The sequence below is a fragment of the Nilaparvata lugens genome, chromosome 10 (assembly GCF_014356525.2).
Source record: "Nilaparvata lugens isolate BPH chromosome 10, ASM1435652v1, whole genome shotgun sequence".
Classification (NCBI taxonomy): Eukaryota; Metazoa; Arthropoda; class Insecta; order Hemiptera; family Delphacidae; genus Nilaparvata; species Nilaparvata lugens.
Genome location: NC_052513.1, coordinates 12,318,126 through 12,336,187, shown reverse-complemented (window position 1 = coordinate 12,336,187; position 18,062 = coordinate 12,318,126). Strand labels below are relative to the sequence as shown.

The 18,062-nt window shown below is 33.0% G+C and overlaps 1 protein-coding gene across 11 annotated transcripts in view; it reads right to left on the bottom strand.

The window, feature by feature from the left end:
• Positions 1–18,062, bottom strand: part of LOC111049000 (trithorax group protein osa) — a 466,078-nt gene that overhangs the window by 18,813 nt on the left and 429,203 nt on the right. For 7 of the 11 annotated variants that reach the window (XR_005572269.1, XM_039436316.1, XM_039436313.1 and 4 more), the window contains 6 exons: positions 15,067–15,225; positions 12,584–13,466; positions 9,506–9,686; positions 8,249–8,397; positions 6,363–6,523; positions 1,945–2,152 (listed from right to left, as the gene is read on the bottom strand). Coding sequence is in view for 10 of the 11 variants with exons in the window: in XM_039436316.1 (XP_039292250.1) it covers positions 1,945–2,152; positions 6,363–6,523; positions 8,249–8,397; positions 9,506–9,686; positions 12,584–13,466; positions 15,067–15,225 (1,741 nt within the window). In the remaining variant the exon portion in view is untranslated. The remainder of the gene's footprint in view (positions 1–1,944; positions 2,153–6,362; positions 6,524–8,248; positions 8,398–9,505; positions 9,687–12,583; positions 13,467–15,066; positions 15,226–18,062) is intronic. The other 4 variants (XM_039436315.1, XM_039436314.1, XM_039436317.1 and 1 more) reach the window with 4 other exon arrangements.

Below are 18,062 nucleotides of genomic sequence, written 5' to 3'. Positions count from 1 at the left end.
ACGGTCAACAGCAACGCCAGTTATACATCACAAAACATTTCTTCTTTATACTAGTAAAATAAAGGGTAGATATTAACAATATTATAAAATAGAACCTTTTAAATATTTTTTACAATAATACACAACCTAACTATTCATTTTAAAAGTGTAGTATAATCTATAATTTGATAAAGTAAAGGAAAGAGCTAGTTTATACATGTCCTGGAAACGAAATACATAAATTATCATCATCATAAGATCATCACGTCTGAACTAATGGATTGATTAACTTGAAATTTTGCACCTACAAATTCTTGATTTACTGAGGATGTTTATAAACCTATTTTAAATTCTTCAAGACTTCATTGGGTCAAGTATTCAGATTGACAAGTTTTTAATTAGACCCTTGCGGAGCACGGATAACCTGCTAGTTTGAAAAAAATATTTCAAGGGTAGGCTACTAGTAATTGAACAATCAAGTAGCCATATCAAAATACTTTATTCAATTAAATTTTAATAAATTCTACTCTTATTCATCTGGAAATTAAAATGGTAATGAGTACGGTAACCAAGTTATATATTATTGAATGAAACTAAGTTATAAAATTAAATATAACAATGGTACCTATGCGGTAATTGTTAAATATTCATCACATATTTAAATAGACAGGGACTAAGTTAAATATTTTGAAAATTCGAAGAATACGATAGAGGTACGATAGATTGTTTTAACGAAAACTTCAAGAACAACAAACTAACTACAAGCAACTTTACAGTAGAAAATCAATAAATCTAGCAATACAAAGATTTACCTCTCATTTATAGCAAGCTTGTTGATAAGATCATCTAATCCAGTAGGAGGAGAAAACCGATCTATGTTGTCATCTAATAATGATATAGTCGTGGTAGTTTCCATAATTAAAATGACTTTTTACCATAAAACTTCTTCAAACTTTTCGGGGTTATGTTTGTTTCACAAACTTAAAGTTACTTCAAACTTTGTCATAATGACTGAAAACTTGTATTAAAAGCGTAACACATGACATACAACGTTTGAAGCATATTTTAAGATAGAATTTTCTTTCACAGAAACACTAAAATAATTCTATGAAGCTCAAAATTGTAAAATATAAATATGACGCCTGAAAGACAACGTCACGACGCCATGATAACTAAGTGATGACGTCATAGCTGATACTTTCCTGAGTCGATATAACATAGTCGATGGTGATTGGTGTACACGATAAGTCTGCACCAATGAAAGAAGAGGAGGGAAAATGTTGTAAATTTGAATCTGTCCATACTGATAAACATAAAATTTTCAGTAATAATAGTTTTTTAGCATGAAATAGGCAAACAGTTTGATTATTTTCAATCAACCTTAAATAATTTATACTTCAAAACAACTCAATTATTATAGAAATCACTAGTACCCTATTCATAATTTTTTATATAAACATAACTAGTTTCAGACTCATGCCATTTTCAAGAGTGTGAAAGTGAAAGTAGTTTATATAAGAAAGTATAAAGAGGGTACAAGTGATTTCTAAAATGATTATATTGTTATAATGATTGACTTGAACAGTTCAGTATCCCTATTAAAATACTTCATCACATTTTATAACAACTATAAACTGAACCTGAGTTACTTTTTTGAAAAAAGCTCAATTGCAATAGGTTTAATAGAACAAATAATACCGTACCGTAGGCTACTTGATTTCAATAGAGCCTAGATGAATTTTGCTTATTTTAGAGGAAATAATGGATTAAATACCACGCGGTTCTAAATTGGTTTACATTCTAAGATAATGTGTAAAGTGTATTGCACAAAACCTTCAATACATTCCAAATCTATTCAACAAATTGCTTTCTTATTCATGAAGATTTAAGCAACTTTGGAAAATTTGAGGGAAAATAGGAACCTAGTGAGTGACTTATTGATCAAAAATGATGTATGATACTCACCTATCATCCTTAGATGTGGGCGCTACTTTATCGTGCTGAGGAGGGCCCATGGTATAGCAGGGTGCGGGGGCATACCCGGGTGTAGGCCCAGGGTAGGAGCCAGTTGGATAGCCACATGAATAGGCTGAGGGATAAGGTGCATAGCTGTTGCCATGATACTCGCCTCCTGACATCGTATAGCCAGGATGAGGACTCATAGCCGCATAACCTGCAAGTACAAAAATAGATTCCCTATTTTATATATTATGAAATTGACGTTTGTATAGTAATATTTCTCTTCAAGGAAACATTGCTACAATAATAAAAACTTTTCAAAATTAGGGGTGTTGGAGTTGGAAAAATCAATTCTCTAAATTAAGATTTCATCAATTAATTTTTGGATCGTTACTTGGGAAATATTCTTCAACTATTGATGACTATACAAACACTTATCTCTATTGAAGTTATAATATTAAAACATTTTATAATAGATAAATAATTGAGTAAAGCTTATTCTAGTTTCTCAAATTTAGAGATACTTTAGAAGAAAAAATATCAATTTGAAAATAAGTCATGAACCACGAATACGTTTATTGAACCATGGTGAATGATGTTTATATTAATTTATAACAGTTTTTCATTTTTTTGATACTCCAGCAAAGTATATCTGAATAGTGAGAAGAGTGTTGATGACAAAAAAAACTCTTTGATGAATTACTAGCTCTGGTGGAATAAAAGTAATTCTTCTTCTCATTTTAACATTACGTGAACTATGTACCGTTTACTCTTGTTCAATAAGCAATTATCTTCAAATAATTTTTTTATGTGGGCATTACCGTATCATTTTTGTAGGAGTGTACTTTTAAATACATCAATTGACAGTATAGCTTCCTAAAGCTGACCCAGTAGGCCTATAGCTCCTGGTCGATGAAACGATTTTTGTCCCTAAGGTTGTAATAGTTCAGAAATCAAGTCATGAATGAAAAACATCACCATTAATTCAACCATCCCTTACGTTAAATTCCATTTTAAATGAGAAACAATATTATCTTCAAGTACCTTCATTATATTATGATCATTAATCTTTTAATAACTCATTTTCTTGTACAGTAGGCCTATATAATAGCAATATTGATTTTTCCAAAGGCACACCTATAAATTTTTGTACAAGACTTATTTCTAGGAATGATGTTTATCGGACTTAAAGAACAAATCTGTTTTTGTGAGCAAAGAATATAAAACGTTTTGTGCAGTCAAAAGTACCTGCTAATATGATATTTTGTCCAATAATCATAGAATTCAAATACGAAATGTATGACTATTATCAACTGAAAAATAATTATTTGATAGTAAACAAAATATATATTCTAACCTATAGGTTCCCATGTGTGTAGAAAGTCAAAGTTGAAAATTCATTGTAATCCCTCCACGTCATTGGCTTATACTTATAATAGAATCGTTTTGAATCTGCAATCAAGCCTGCTATACCATAGTGAGTAGATTTTTTGTATAATTCAAACCAAGCTCAATAAAAATTCATTAGTTTTAGAAAGGATGCTATTGAAAAAAACTTAAAAGTGACATTGCGGTAAATCATGAGGCACTCAATAATATGAATGTGCTAGAAAATCCTGCCGTTCTTAATTTAAATTCATCACCAATTCTACCTTTCGATCAAGTTGTAATGCAAGAATTGAAATTAAGTTATTGATCTCATTCTTACTTTATACAGAGGTCTGTTCAGTGAACTTGCATACCGTACAGTGTTCAGATATATCCCAATAATCAGACATAATCAAATTAATACCGTACTAACAGAACTGCGATAAATATTAAATTCATTTATCCGTTAAGAACTGCTTATTGTGTTTCATCGAGTTTTAACACTAGAATGGCGACTTGCAGACTATATTAATTGTGAAAAATATGACATGTTCACTTACTGACTGGAGCATCCTTTTGAATCGCATGGGATTCATTGTCAACGGTCATCAAAAAATTGCGATTCGAAAGCACGCTCTCCAATCAGTGAGTGAAAGTTTTATATTTCTCACAATTAATATACCTAGTCTGTGAGTCGTCATTCTAGTGTTGAAACTTGATGAGAGCTGATATACTTATTCTGTCAAAATGTTGTGAATTGTGACTGCTAAACAATAATTATGTGATACATGCATGCAAATGAAATAAGCAAAATCACATCAACTACTTGTGAGAGAAAAATCGAAAATAAAAAAATAAAATTCCGTACTAACATATCAGCTGTACAGTTTGAAGTAAAATTGCGATACTCATGATTAGGGGTGAGTTGATGAGGGGAATGAATATATTGAGGGAAGGAGAAAGGAATAGTTGACAAGAGAGGTAGAGAGCTTCAGCCTAAGAATACACAATATTTTCAATAGAATACAACAATTATTTATTTCTATATAATAATACCGTTGTCCAAGAGACACAATATTTTGTCTTCATCATAAAATTCCTAAACCAAATAATATATACCGTATTGAAATAAAAATAAAATACAATAATTATATGTATTCTATTAAAGCTCACAACATACATTTCTCTGTAAATATGATTATGAATTTACCCACTATTGTGAGTTTTTGAGTCTGTGCAACAGGCTGAAATAGTTATTTGTGCAACTAGTGCGCAAAGTGACAGTTTGCTGCACTGAAAGAAACGTTTACGAGTTTTGGATTGGTTTTTCGAGTGCAGAAGAGGAACTTTGCGCATGTATTTCACATTAAATTTTTCCTAAAGTTACCATTCAATATGAGTAAAATGATGGCTGAAATCCATCAAATTAATGTTTGTCTGTATAATTTTGTTATTAATAACAACTTCAATTTATTTTAAACTTGGTAATTCAATTGAAAATTAATATGGTAATCGATAATTTATTCAAATTAAAAATTAAATTAATCCCATTAATTTGAAAATTCGAATAATTTTGAGTAAATCTCAATTTCTAAATGATTTTCCAACCAATCAATATCTATGGATGAAAAAAAATATTATTTGAAATAATGAATAATTAATAATATTCAAAATGTATAATTTAATGAGTTTTACTTAATAATTTAATGACATTTTTATTTATTTGAAAATCAGAAAAAATATAGATAGAATGAATTCGCATTCAAAATACAAGCCAACAACAATGTCAACAGCTGATTGGGATGGCTGCAAGATAATACGCAAAGTATTAAGAATACGCAAAGTAATACTTTGCGCACTAGAGCGGAAAAGTGATTCTTTGCGGCCTGCAATCAGTGCAGAAATGGTCACTCTCCAAGGTACCTGTAGCAAAAAAACTTTTTTACTGGTAATATTTTTCAAAGTTTTCCAATTTGTATATTTTTAAGTTATCAAGATAAAAACGTTTTCTCAGGAATTTTTCTCCTATTATCACTTTTAAAGATATCTATGAGAGTCTAAAGTTCACATTTTTGGGACATATCATTTCAAATTCGGTAAGAGATGAATTCATGAAATTCTTAGGATGAATCCTTAATGATATTGTTGATTGAATAAAAAAATTTCCTGTGAATATAAATTTTTGAGAAAGTTATTCCCTTTTCAAAAAATAACCAAAAATAACTCATCCTTAAGTTATTTTAACTTGAGTTAAGAATACCTTTCTCAAAAAATTATATTTTGAGGTAGTTTTTGTATTCAGTGAATGAGTACCATGGATAATTTATTCTCAAAATTTCACAAATTTATCTCTTACCGAATTTTAAATGATCTGTCCCAAAAATTCAATTTTCAGGCGCTAATATCTAAAATATCACCGCTATAATAATCGGGAAAAATTTCCTGAGAAACCTTTTTTATTTTGATAACTAGATAGTATACAAACTTTGAAAAATATCACCATTGAAATGTTTTTCTTTCTCTCAGCCATTTGCACAGCCTTGATGCAATCCACTTCAAAGAAGAAGCTATTCCTTTAATTCTGTGGAGCGAAATTGATTTTCAATGATAAAGTACGCCCAAACATTAGTCAATTATCAAATTCACAGGGAAGTACACACTTCGTGACTTGAAATAGAATTTTGTCCTAGAAAATATCTTTGGAATATACTGTACTCACCTTGTAGAAACTGGAAGTTATGAGCATGAAAATGATTGAGAATCATCTAAATTAGTCCAGGACCCGGTTGCACAAAAGTATATGTTTAATTTGACGCTTAAATGCCACGAGAAGACGAGAATTAATAAGAGAAGCAAGTAGCGTCTTGAATTGGCACTTAATCATAGTTAAAATTTAACAGTCTTTTGTGCAACTGGGCCTTAAAGTCTAAATAGTCTCAATGATAAGAATTATTGTGTAAGTGATGCATGTTTAAATTGGAATACGGTAATTATGATTATAATTAAATAATAATTATATAATTTGAATAATAATTATAGTGTAAAAAGTGAATTACCATTGACGTCTCGGTAGGAGTCGAGGTAGTGCGACCCGCCGCTGTCGGGGGTGGAGTCCCGACTGTAGGGTGCGGGGGCGGGGGCTGCAGGGGGGGCGCCGGGGGGAACCGCCCCGGGGAAGACGGGCCGGCCAGTTCCCCTAAAAACGCACCACCCTAATCTGAGTAGGGCACAAACAATATGTCATTGACCCAGTCGGTCATCATACAATCATCCAACATTACAACTTATAACATAATCATTATTTGCTAGCATAGATTAAATATCATAAAAAGGTATAGGCTATAAATTTATTATCACTCAATTTATTACAATTCAATCCTTAGTATGATTTAATTTGAAGAACCAGTACTGGAAGTAAAATAATGCAAAATGCTTTCTCAAATAAGAAAGATAGAAGAACAGCGTTGCTGATTCTCTACCTTGCAACTGCCTTCTATGGAGGATAGCTGATACTGGTATATCTAAAGTAATTTACTGTTCAAAATAATCAATTATATCTTTCTTATTTGTCAAAAAAATATACTTATCAATTATAAGGATAAGAAATACATTTTTATGATTGAGATTAATACTTCAACATTGTTAGAAAACGATCAGGCAACGTTGCAGAGCTAGAAAAGGATAGCGCCATCTGCTTTGTCGATTGTTAGACAGGGATATCAACACCAATGTTAATCAAATACGGTCATTATAACGTGTGAATCTCACTATATAAACTGAATTATTAATCAGCGCAAGAATTGGTTGTTACTGATTCACCTGCCTCTTACTGATAAATTATTGATGAAATTCACTCATAATATGTTATTTCTTTTTTATTGTAGGCTAATCTAGTTGTATAAATTGTCACCTGGTCATATGGGACATATATATGATTCATATATTTATCTCATATTGATCAGGATTTTAGAGTTTTATTTTACGAAAAGTTTAATGAACGGTGTTTCTGCCTTTGAACAGTTTTGTCATCGACAGAAAGATTGTTTATTTCACTTGTTATCAAAATTATTGTAGTTTCTCTTTTGTTTTTCATAACAAACGTGCTCGGCTTGTGCGACTGATAAAAATATGTATTTGAAATGGCTTCATGTTTGGCATTGACTGAGTTATATATTAATACCCAAAATTTTTACTGGTCGGTGTGTGAGCTCGTTCGTTAGGACTGAGAGTAAAAGTCCGGCTGTTCTGGTGAAGGGGATAGATTTTGTTCTTGTTTTATAATACAGTTTTCCTGTCACAGTTCGGGCAGTTTAAAGAGAATTGTATTATTGAATAAGAAGGGATCTGAACCCACTTCATTAGATCAGTTTTTTTATTTATTTTTCATTAATAATTAACGTCGCGATTAACCAGTGGATGCCAAATTGGGGGCCATTATCATAAAGGTAGGTGACTACTGAGTCATTGTTTTAATTTTTCCATAACCACAACAAATTTAATCTTCACTAGCAGCCAAGCGAGTAGCCCTTGAAATATTTATCTATTTATTGTTATTTCATAATTTATAATTATAATTCTAATTTTTTTGTACAAATAATTTATTGTTTTGTTTTAATTATCAAAACCAGTACGATCATTTCTTGGTTTTTCATTTTCCCACCCTTACATACTCGGTGTAGGCACATATTGTTTACAAAATAAGAAATCTAATCTGAATTGATGTTTCTGTTGTGGCTTGATAATATTCATGGACGTCGTACACATAGCTATCAGCACAGAAAATTTTTGTCCATAAACTTGAATGCTATTTTTCAACAGCAGAATGATTGGACAGTGAGGAATGTTGGACAGTAAGGAATGGAGAAGGTGGATCATGGACCTGCCCTGGGGCAGAACACTGATGATGATGATGATGAAAGTCATTGATTCAGGAGATGCTGACCTGTTATTGACGCTGAGATCGAGGGTTTGGCCCTGAGGGCTTGGCACTTGTGGACTGGAACTGTGGTGGGGGCTCTTGGCGGCCTGAGGACTCCCCCTTTGCGCCCCGTAGTGGTGAGGACTGAGGCTGTTCGAACCATATGGAGCGGCCTGATACAACACACACCACATCAATAAATACATCATGTAAAAATAGCTTACACTAATAATTTATCTGTAAATATACCTTGTATTTAATATTTCACATATTAAAATCAATCATTTATTTATTCAATCATTCAAAATTACACAACCTCTAGGTTCGTATTTCAGGCTAAAGCCCAAAACTGTTCCAATTCTAATTTTTTACAACAGTCCAAATTTAGCTAGATTAAATTCATAGAGAAAAGATGTCTATATTTTCTCTATGATTGCATCTTATGTCACTTTAGAATTTTCGAGTTTGACTCCAATTTACAATCCAAAACAAAAAAAAACACAGATTTAACTTTCAAAAATAACTCTCAGTTAAATTGAATCAATAAAAAACAAATAAACAAAGTCCAAACGTTAAAGATACTAAAAAAAACTATTAGTCACTATTTATAACTCGCAACAGCTATTTTGAATGAATGAATGAATGAATTTATTTGCCAAAAACAAAATACAAAAAAATTAAATTTATGGCAACGTTTTAAAAAAATAGTAAGTTTTCATTTTATATACATTAGTAAAAGTTTTCATTATGTACATTGTATAAAAACTTTTATTATAGGAAGTGATAAACTATACAACTGTAATATTCTAAGGTAGCATGCTACTCGATCCAATACTGGATTTTCAGTATCAGAAATACTGTATTTCAGAATTTTCATGAGAAATTATGGACTTGCGATTTTGCTGGAGACGAATATTTTGATTGCTGGAGTTTTATTTTGTTTCAAAATATTCAAGAATGTGGAATGTGGAAACATTTCTTAAAATAGATTTCTTTACACTTATATATACTCCCAGAACCATTTCATTTTTTATCAATTTGCATTTTTCAATATGCAATTAAATAAAACTTATTTTATTTTAAATAAAATTGTAGCTTGTATGAAATAAAATAAAATTGTATGGAATTATATGGGATACTATAAATAAAAATTGATGAATTCATTACAAGGATGATGCCTACTTGTAAAAAATTGGAAGATATTTTATAAAATGGATAATTTTCACAAAATGTATTTATTAATATAATATATTATATTTCAATAAAGATTATCAAATTCACCTGTGGACTAGTTGATGTGACACTGGAAGTTGACAGGTCCATGACAGAGCCACCACCGGGTGACCTTGGCTCATTGCATTTCATCTGTGAAGCAGTCACGCATTTCACTGACAAATTGATGGCTGCTGGCGAAAACCCCGCTGGAACGTTCCCATTCGCTGGATCGTAATGGTACATCGGTCTGCAATTCAAAACAATTCCAAATTACTTACATTAAAATCAGCAATCAATCATCAAAACAAATTATTATTCCAACATTATAAAAATAATCTCATATTTTTTGTGAGATTAATTAGAATTTTAAAATAAGTTCTCACCAGCTACAATTTCTTACACTCCCGTTGAAGATGTACAATACTCCTACCGTACTCTGCGTGAGCCTATTGTGTGTCCTATTAACACAATAATGCATGATTTAATGATCAAACTATAAAGTAGAGTCATATGACAGATCAAAAGTGAGGAGATTTGAATTGTTATCTCTTCAGTACAAAATTCCATTGACCAACTGTTATAGCGGTACTAATGTTGAATGACTTATCAGCTGTAGCTTCATCTACCGAATATTTTTTTTGTGAAAAAGAGAAAAGTCAATAGTCTGATTATTCTTGATTTTTGTGAGTTCTTTAGAAAGGTTTTTATTGAACCTGTGTCACAAAATACCGTATACAAAAAATAATTTGCTAATAATAATTAATATCATTGTGATTTGTTTGTTTCTTTATAAATAAAGGAAAACCAAGAGCTTTTGTCCAATAATAGAGAAACTAAGCATTTGATGATTGTATGGCTCCTGATTCACTTTGATAAAAAATATTTAAAATTTCATACACAGTAAAGAGAAACTTTCGAAAAATATTATGCTTTTCAGCATATTTCAGCTTTAACAGCTAAATGCTTTTTAAAACACTCCATCAATGCTCAATGATTTTCTTTTACATCTACTGAATACAGATAAAACAATAATAAAATACCGTATGTAAAATCAACTACAGTACATTTAATGCTGGAGTTTAAAGCATTGCATGATTTGTCTACTTTAGAACCAAATTATTTAAATAATCTTATCTAGTAAAAAACAATTCTCGTAAAACAACAGTATGATACATTTAATAGTTACGTGAAATCATGGTTTTTCTTGTGATGCTGCAGAGAAGGCTCTTATTTCAAATATTACAGGATTATTGCTTTTATTCGCTTATAATCACCACTAGTGGAGCAGTTTTGTGAAAACTGAACATTACCGTACTGTACTCTTTCGCTTTTAATATTGATTTTTTGAAATCTTAATTTTTTATTATATGCATGAAAAATCAATAAATCCTGATTAATTGGCATGATAAAGAAACTTTAAACTCAATGGAATTTGTTATAGAAATTCTCAAAAAGAATGTGAAGTTTTCCTATTATCATTATCATGAGTTAATTTTTCATTACAATGTTCGCAATTTAGTGAATAGACTGAAAAACTAAAATATAGAAAACATAGTCGAATTAATTTTCTTACAAAAAAATATCTATAACAAGAGAAAAAACTAAATCATATCTGTTTTTTCATTCAGTGACTACATACAAGGCATAATGACCTAAATTAGGTCTATACGTATAATATTACTGTGTAATCACTGTATATTTTACTGTTCAGTATAAACTTTATGCAGTATGTATTTTACATTCGTATATTAATGTATTGCATGATATGTATTTTAGTATGAACTCTATAATATAGTATACTTCTGAAACCTAATTGTATTCAACTGTTGTATCATTCAAAGGCAGAATGTACCGTAAAACGGGCTTACTTAGGCCACTTTTAAAATTCAAACACCTGCTGAATCTAGACCAATCAATTTACAGATTTGAAACTTAGTGCAAAACTTGGGTCTGTACCTTGACTTATTGTTTCATGTAATAAAAAAATTATTTGAACAATTTTTCACCTGAAAAAATATAAAAAACATGGTGGTCTAAGTTTCCCCCTGGAATGGGGTAACAAAAACCAGGTATGTTAAATGAATGTTTGGCTCAAGTTGAATACTCCTGGGGTAACTAATTCCATACACTAGACTAAGAGAAACAATATTCATGTTTAAAAAACTGAATTTAATGGAGAAAAATAATACAATTTTTATTTTAAGATTAAATGAGTGAATGAATGAGATTTTGGCTCAAGTTTAACACTTCTGGAGCAACTAAATCCATACACTAGACTAAAAGAAACAAAATTCATGTTTTATATGAGAAAAATAATAGTTTGAAGAATTATTTACATTTTCTAGATTACCATAAATGATCATTTACACTCATACAAAAAAGTGTGGCTTTTCTTGTGGCTTTTGTTACCCCGTAGACAGACCAGCTGAGAAAAGAGAAGCATCAGGAAAAAAATAACCTCAAAATTTGAGAACTAACTGATACATCATCTAGACAGACAATTGAGGTTATGTTTCGAAATAGTTACTAAACTTGAAAGAGAACAGACTGGGATGGACAAATAAAGTTATGATCGGTATAAAATTTGGTACAAATTTCCTCCAAATAATAAAATTTTTTAATGCTTTACTTCAAATCTCAGTAATTTTTTTCTTGCATCAGCTTGAAGTTTGTACAATTTCCAACTCATAGATCTATAAACATCCAGGATTTCTGAAATCAGTGTTACCAACATGGGCTCTTGAAATTTACCTTGCAAAATGGCTTTTGTTACCCTGTAGGCTTAAGTAACCCCGTTTTAATTTTCAAATTCACTATACTGAGTAGGTACTGTGTAGCCTACTCAGTAGCGTAGCCAGGATTTTGAAATGAGGGGGGGGGTGACCAAACATTTTGGGCCCCTTATAGACGTCACCTAGATGAATATGATGAGGTTGTGGTGTATCATGGATTTTTGGGCCACTTTTTCGAGTTCTTTGGGGGGTGGGGGTTATAATCCCACCCCTCACCCCACTTGGCTACGCCACTGTATGTATTGTGTAATGAGTCTTCAAGTGATATTCCAGTACCAGTATTATTTTTCTGAAAATTTGTTTGGTTATTATTGATTTATAATCTTATTGATGGATTAGTTAATTTAGTTACCTGGGATAGAGAGGTCCGTCGGGCTGGTCGTGTTGCTCGGCAACGGGGTCCTGCTTAATGACGGCTGCCGCCATCTGCTGCTGATGCTGAGCTGCCGCCTCATAGGTGGGCTCGGGGTAGTCGGGTGGGGGCGGCGGGTAGCGGGGGGCGTCGTACCTGTCATAGGAAGCCGCCGCCGTCTCGTAGGCTCGCACCTCGTAACCGTTCCGCGCCATCTCGGGCGCGCTTTGGAACCGGTTACTGGATGGATATGTGGGCCGATCGCTCTGCGGTGGTCGCTGATACATCTCCTCGGAGGAATTGCTAGAGATGTTGCTGTCGTAAGGCAGCCGGTGTTGCAGAGATGGCCGCTGGTTGTCGTCCACCATCGTGTATGGTGGCACGGAGGGAGGGGGGTGTATGTGGTGCGGCGGTGGGGGGACGGGCAGATGGGGAGGGGGAGGAGGATGCAGGTGGGATTGATGCTGTTGGTCCATGCTGGACACCGACGAGGAGTTTGAATCGTGGTTGATGTACGGGTCGTAGGTTGGAGGCTGTCTAGGTGGAGGTGGCGATCGGCATGACGTCACTTCCGGTTTCACCAACATATCCGGCCGACAACAGCTGACCACATTGCTCTCCATTTTGGGTGTGATTTTCGACTTGTCGTCCTCCTGTTGCAGGATCTTGGTCGGCTTGACGGTGGCCTTGGAGTAGTAGGGTGACGGAGCGTAGTCGGACGACGAGGAGCGACTGACCGACGGGTCGGTGTAGTTGGACGGGTAGCACACGGCTGGCTTCGTGTCGCAGGGTGACATCGCCCCCACCCCCACCCCCACCCCTGCCACTGTCACCGCCCCCGGCACCGCCGCTTTGAAGCCGCACTCTGGTTGCGGTGTTACTACTGAAACAAACGTCACCGGTGCACTACTACCTCATCCATACCAATACACTATTCACAAATAAGCCTATTACACAATCTCAAATTATCAATTATTGTACTGAGAAAAACGACGGGAGCTTTAATTTCGCGTTGAAACCACATTCCAAGGAGGTATTTTGAATGTGCTGACTATATAGTGACAATGTACCAGTGAATAATGTTTTGAACAAGTACCGGTAAGCTACAGAGAAATATATTCTTTTCAAATTATAGTAGAGCCTATGAAAATACCCATATTACTCACTCTCTGTCAATGTCTGCATGAAATGTAGTAGTATATAGAAATCTGCCTAAATATTTCATCTCTTGTACATTTTTTATTAACATTTCATTTATGAACAAAAGCTCTATGAAGGTACATGGAGTAAAATACTATTTTTGATATTCTGTGAACATAATTTTCATCTTTCTAACTGCTCATTTTATTTCTTGGTCTGTGGGATGATTATTGTTAATAGAGAGCCAATTTATGCCAATTCATGTCACCATTATCCCATTCAGTGTTTTTTCTGAATGAGAATAATAGACCAATGCAAAATAACACTTTTTAAAAAACCTATTATCTGGAAATAAATAAGAAAATTAACTTAATAGGCCTAGATGTGTAAATGAAGGTATTATTAGGATTCGGATGCCAGGATTGTCATCATTGTCATTAGGCCTATATGCTAGACCACATTAGCTATCTATAATGATGTTTGGAGGCGTCTTTTGAATTACGGTACCGGTATCTTAATAGTTATTTGTGCAACTAGTGCGCAAAGTGACAGTTTGCTGCACCGAAAGAAACGTTTACGCCCGAGCCGTAGGCGAGGGCGGAATGGTTTTTTGAGTGCAGCAGAGGAACTTTGCGCACGTATTTCACATTAAGTTTTTCCTACAGTTACCATTGAATATGAAAAGTGGGTAATTATGGGTAAAATTGCCTGAAATGCATCAAATGTTTTTCTGTGTAATTTTATTATTGATAAAAACCTTAATCCTAAAATCCTAAAGTTCTCGTTGTCCTTGGTTATAATATATAATGAATAATAATTAGCGCGTTGTGCTTCGTTGCACCTCTGCTCACTATAGCAGCCACAGCAGTCACTGTTACCAACTTCATTTTGATTTTGCTGCACTGTTGCTCCATATAACCTACTAAGTATTTTGCGTTGCCATGTTGCAAATCTGGAGTGCAGAAAAATTTTTCCCGCACTAGAGCGGAAAAGTGATTCTTTGCGTTCTGTAATCAGTGCAGCAATGGCCACTTTTCAACGTAACTGTAGGAAAAATATATTACTTTGAGAACCGAAAATTAACACTGGTAAATCTATTACGTTGCAGGCTGTTGATGTGAAGCCCAAAATGATACATCTTTACAATACTGATGATTAATGGAGCACTTTAATTACATTTATCATCACCCTATACACTTTGACAACATATAGGCTACACCTGAATTGGCCTACTGTTAGGCCTACTGAAATTCTGAACGTTAGGGGGCGTTAAAAATATATAAGTCGACAATCAAATATATAAGTATACAAAACCATATGTGTTGTTTAGTTGTTAAGCGTACCTGCTCGCTTGGCGCGGTGCTCGCGGGCGGCCTGCTTGGAGGCGGCGGCAATCGGACATCCGGACAGACTGCGGTGCGTGTTGCGATTGGTCGACACGTGACCTCGTCCGTTGCAGCCGGGCGTCGGACATTTCAGGATAGTCTCATGCATCGCCAGGACTGCCCATGCACAGCGGGGCATCATCAGTTAGAGCAAATGTCAAAGAGCAACTAACAGCTGTTCTCAAGTGGAGGCGTTAAAGGCTTTCATTCCGACTGGTAATTTTATGAGTCAGTAGACTAAAGTAACTAAGGAATTTCATTGTTCCTTTTTCGACAAATAATTTTATGACACATTAGACTACCTTGTACCATAGAGTAAAGATACCGTTTACATCTTAACTTTCACTTGTAGCAATCATGTGTCTCTGCTAGTGGGGTTAAGTGGAAGAAGGGGCTCTTATTGCCTGAACTTCGCCCATAACACTTGTAATATTTGAAAGTGTGATGAATAAAGGCGATTATCTATTTATCTATCTAGTACTTATCATAACCTATAATAGGTACTCACAATGAAACTGTTATTTTTTGAAACCTATAGTTTTGCTACTAATTTTAGCCTACCGTAATTTTATAATTTTTGTGAACCATTTTTTATCATTAACTTTCATTTAGGCCTACTTGGGAAAAACTCGTTTTTATTGCCTGGTATTCTTTCAATTTCAATTTGATTTGATAGAAGAAAAGGATCCAATTGATTTGAATTTTTAGATTGATATGTTGAAAATATACATACAGGTCTACGAGTAGGCTACCGCGGTAGGTTTAATGATGGGAGAGAATAATTATTATAAAACGTTATTTGGTATTATTTTTTGCATAAGTTGAGGCATGGCTGCCCCATGAAAATGTGAATATCTGGAAATTTTCTCATCTTTATCAGAAAAAATATTTCACATGAATGGGCTCTGGAAGTTTGAGAACTTTTTTGTTCCAGATCCTTCTTTGATGAAAGAAAAATCTCGAGCATGTCATTCATATGCAATTGGTGGAAGAATAATACATAATAATGTATTACAAGAACAATACATGGTGGAGGAATAATTTATGCCTAGCGCTGCTCACTTTCATTTCACATTTTTAATTTTTCTTCATCATCTTGGATTATTTTGAAATAAATGAATTGATTGACTGGAGAAAATGTATATTGATATTAATAGGAACAGACGATGATATGAAATATTTTTATTTTCAAGTACCTAGTAACGTTGATTAGTTTGGAATCATTCTGATAAATAAACTATTATCTTGCACTATGCAATTATAGAATTTTTTGTAAAAGTCTCTAAGGAATCTTGATTTAAGTTATGAGAAAAACTTTAATAAGAAAATAATATCTATGGTTGAGGAAGAAGTTGTTTAGCAACTATACCTACCTAAGTAGCTAAACTCGGTGTTTAGGAGAAAATGTCAAATGAATTGAGATAAGTTTCACCATCTTAAGTTGACAGAAGATATGTACCGTACGGTATGTACATTCCAGAATTCTAATAAAAATTATTAGTTGAATAATCATGAAGGTGAGCTTTATTGAAGGGTAATTTTGATTAAATTCTCAATTTCTTTGAATTTCCAATTATACTTTCCTAAAAGTTACCTATCAACTATACGGGACCTAAACGTACCTGTAGACTTTTCGAAAAATGTAACTGGCCTCGCTAAAATATGCAGAGTGCAATATTTTTTGTTAGAATTATTTATATATTTTTGGCTACCAATAGCAGCTAATAAATAATCAGATTATTTGTAAACAAAAGTAAAGTCTTACTAACTAAAAATCTAACTAAAGTCTACTGAAATATTCAAACGAAGAAAAAAATCCCCTCATTCCCTCATATTCTATTTTTTTGCTAGGTGAATTTTCCTATCAGGTCATTTCATGTAGGCTACTAGTTTTCAATCAAATTTTTTTTCAAACTGAAACGCCTTCATTTGAGAACAACTGAGTTCAGAGTATATACACACACTCAATAACAATTACTAATTATCAATATCAAATTATTAATTATAATCCAAGTTGTGATGAACATTACATTTTGAAAAACTAACAGCAATATGTAGAACAACGATATCTAAAAATGAAATGTATAAATCAAGATGAGGACAGCGGGTAGAGAGTAAATAATTGCCAAAATGTTTTTCTCCAACAAACTATGCTTTGAAGATGGTTTCAATCTCATATAATATTATTGAACTCGATCTTTAAAAGCAGATAACTTATTTTCTTTGTAAACTACATAATTTTAGTTTGTTTCAAATACCCATGACTTTGAACTTGAGGATTATCCTCAAATAATGTATACCACGATTAAAGCTGTAGCAAAATATTGTGATAGTTACAGCAAATCTGTTTTGTTGTTTCCATTGCGCTATCCAATTAATAAACATTCCAGTTTTTATTTTTGATAATAAAAATGGTACCTACTAGTTTTAAGGTTCAAAAACCAATCATATAATTTATTCTTGCTCCAGTAAAGGTCTACGTGAAAATCATTCGTATGACTGACATAGATACAAATCTATAGCCTAATTGTACTTGAAAAATATGAGATAACAATTAAATGTTGATTGTTGAGTGAATAATCTTCGTAGGTTATCGGTTGATTTATTATAGTCATAGTTACTTTTGTCATCTTAATATAATGCATTGTTTAGAAATAAGAACTTGTATTGCTAGATTAAGTTATGTTTTTATTGACTGATTTTTGTATGACAATTGTCCATGCTTTTCTTGTAATGGCCTATGACATGTAATATATAAATAAATAAATGATCTGGAAATATTAGATGGATTGATTTTACAATAGACTTGGGAATTAAATAACAGTTATCTGCTTGTGTAATCGATCTTAAGCTTGATTGATTCAACTTCATTCAACTTTCACCATATTTCTACTCAAGAGCATACTAAACTATTTAAGACTTTCGAATAAGGTTGTAATCATTATCAAAGTCCG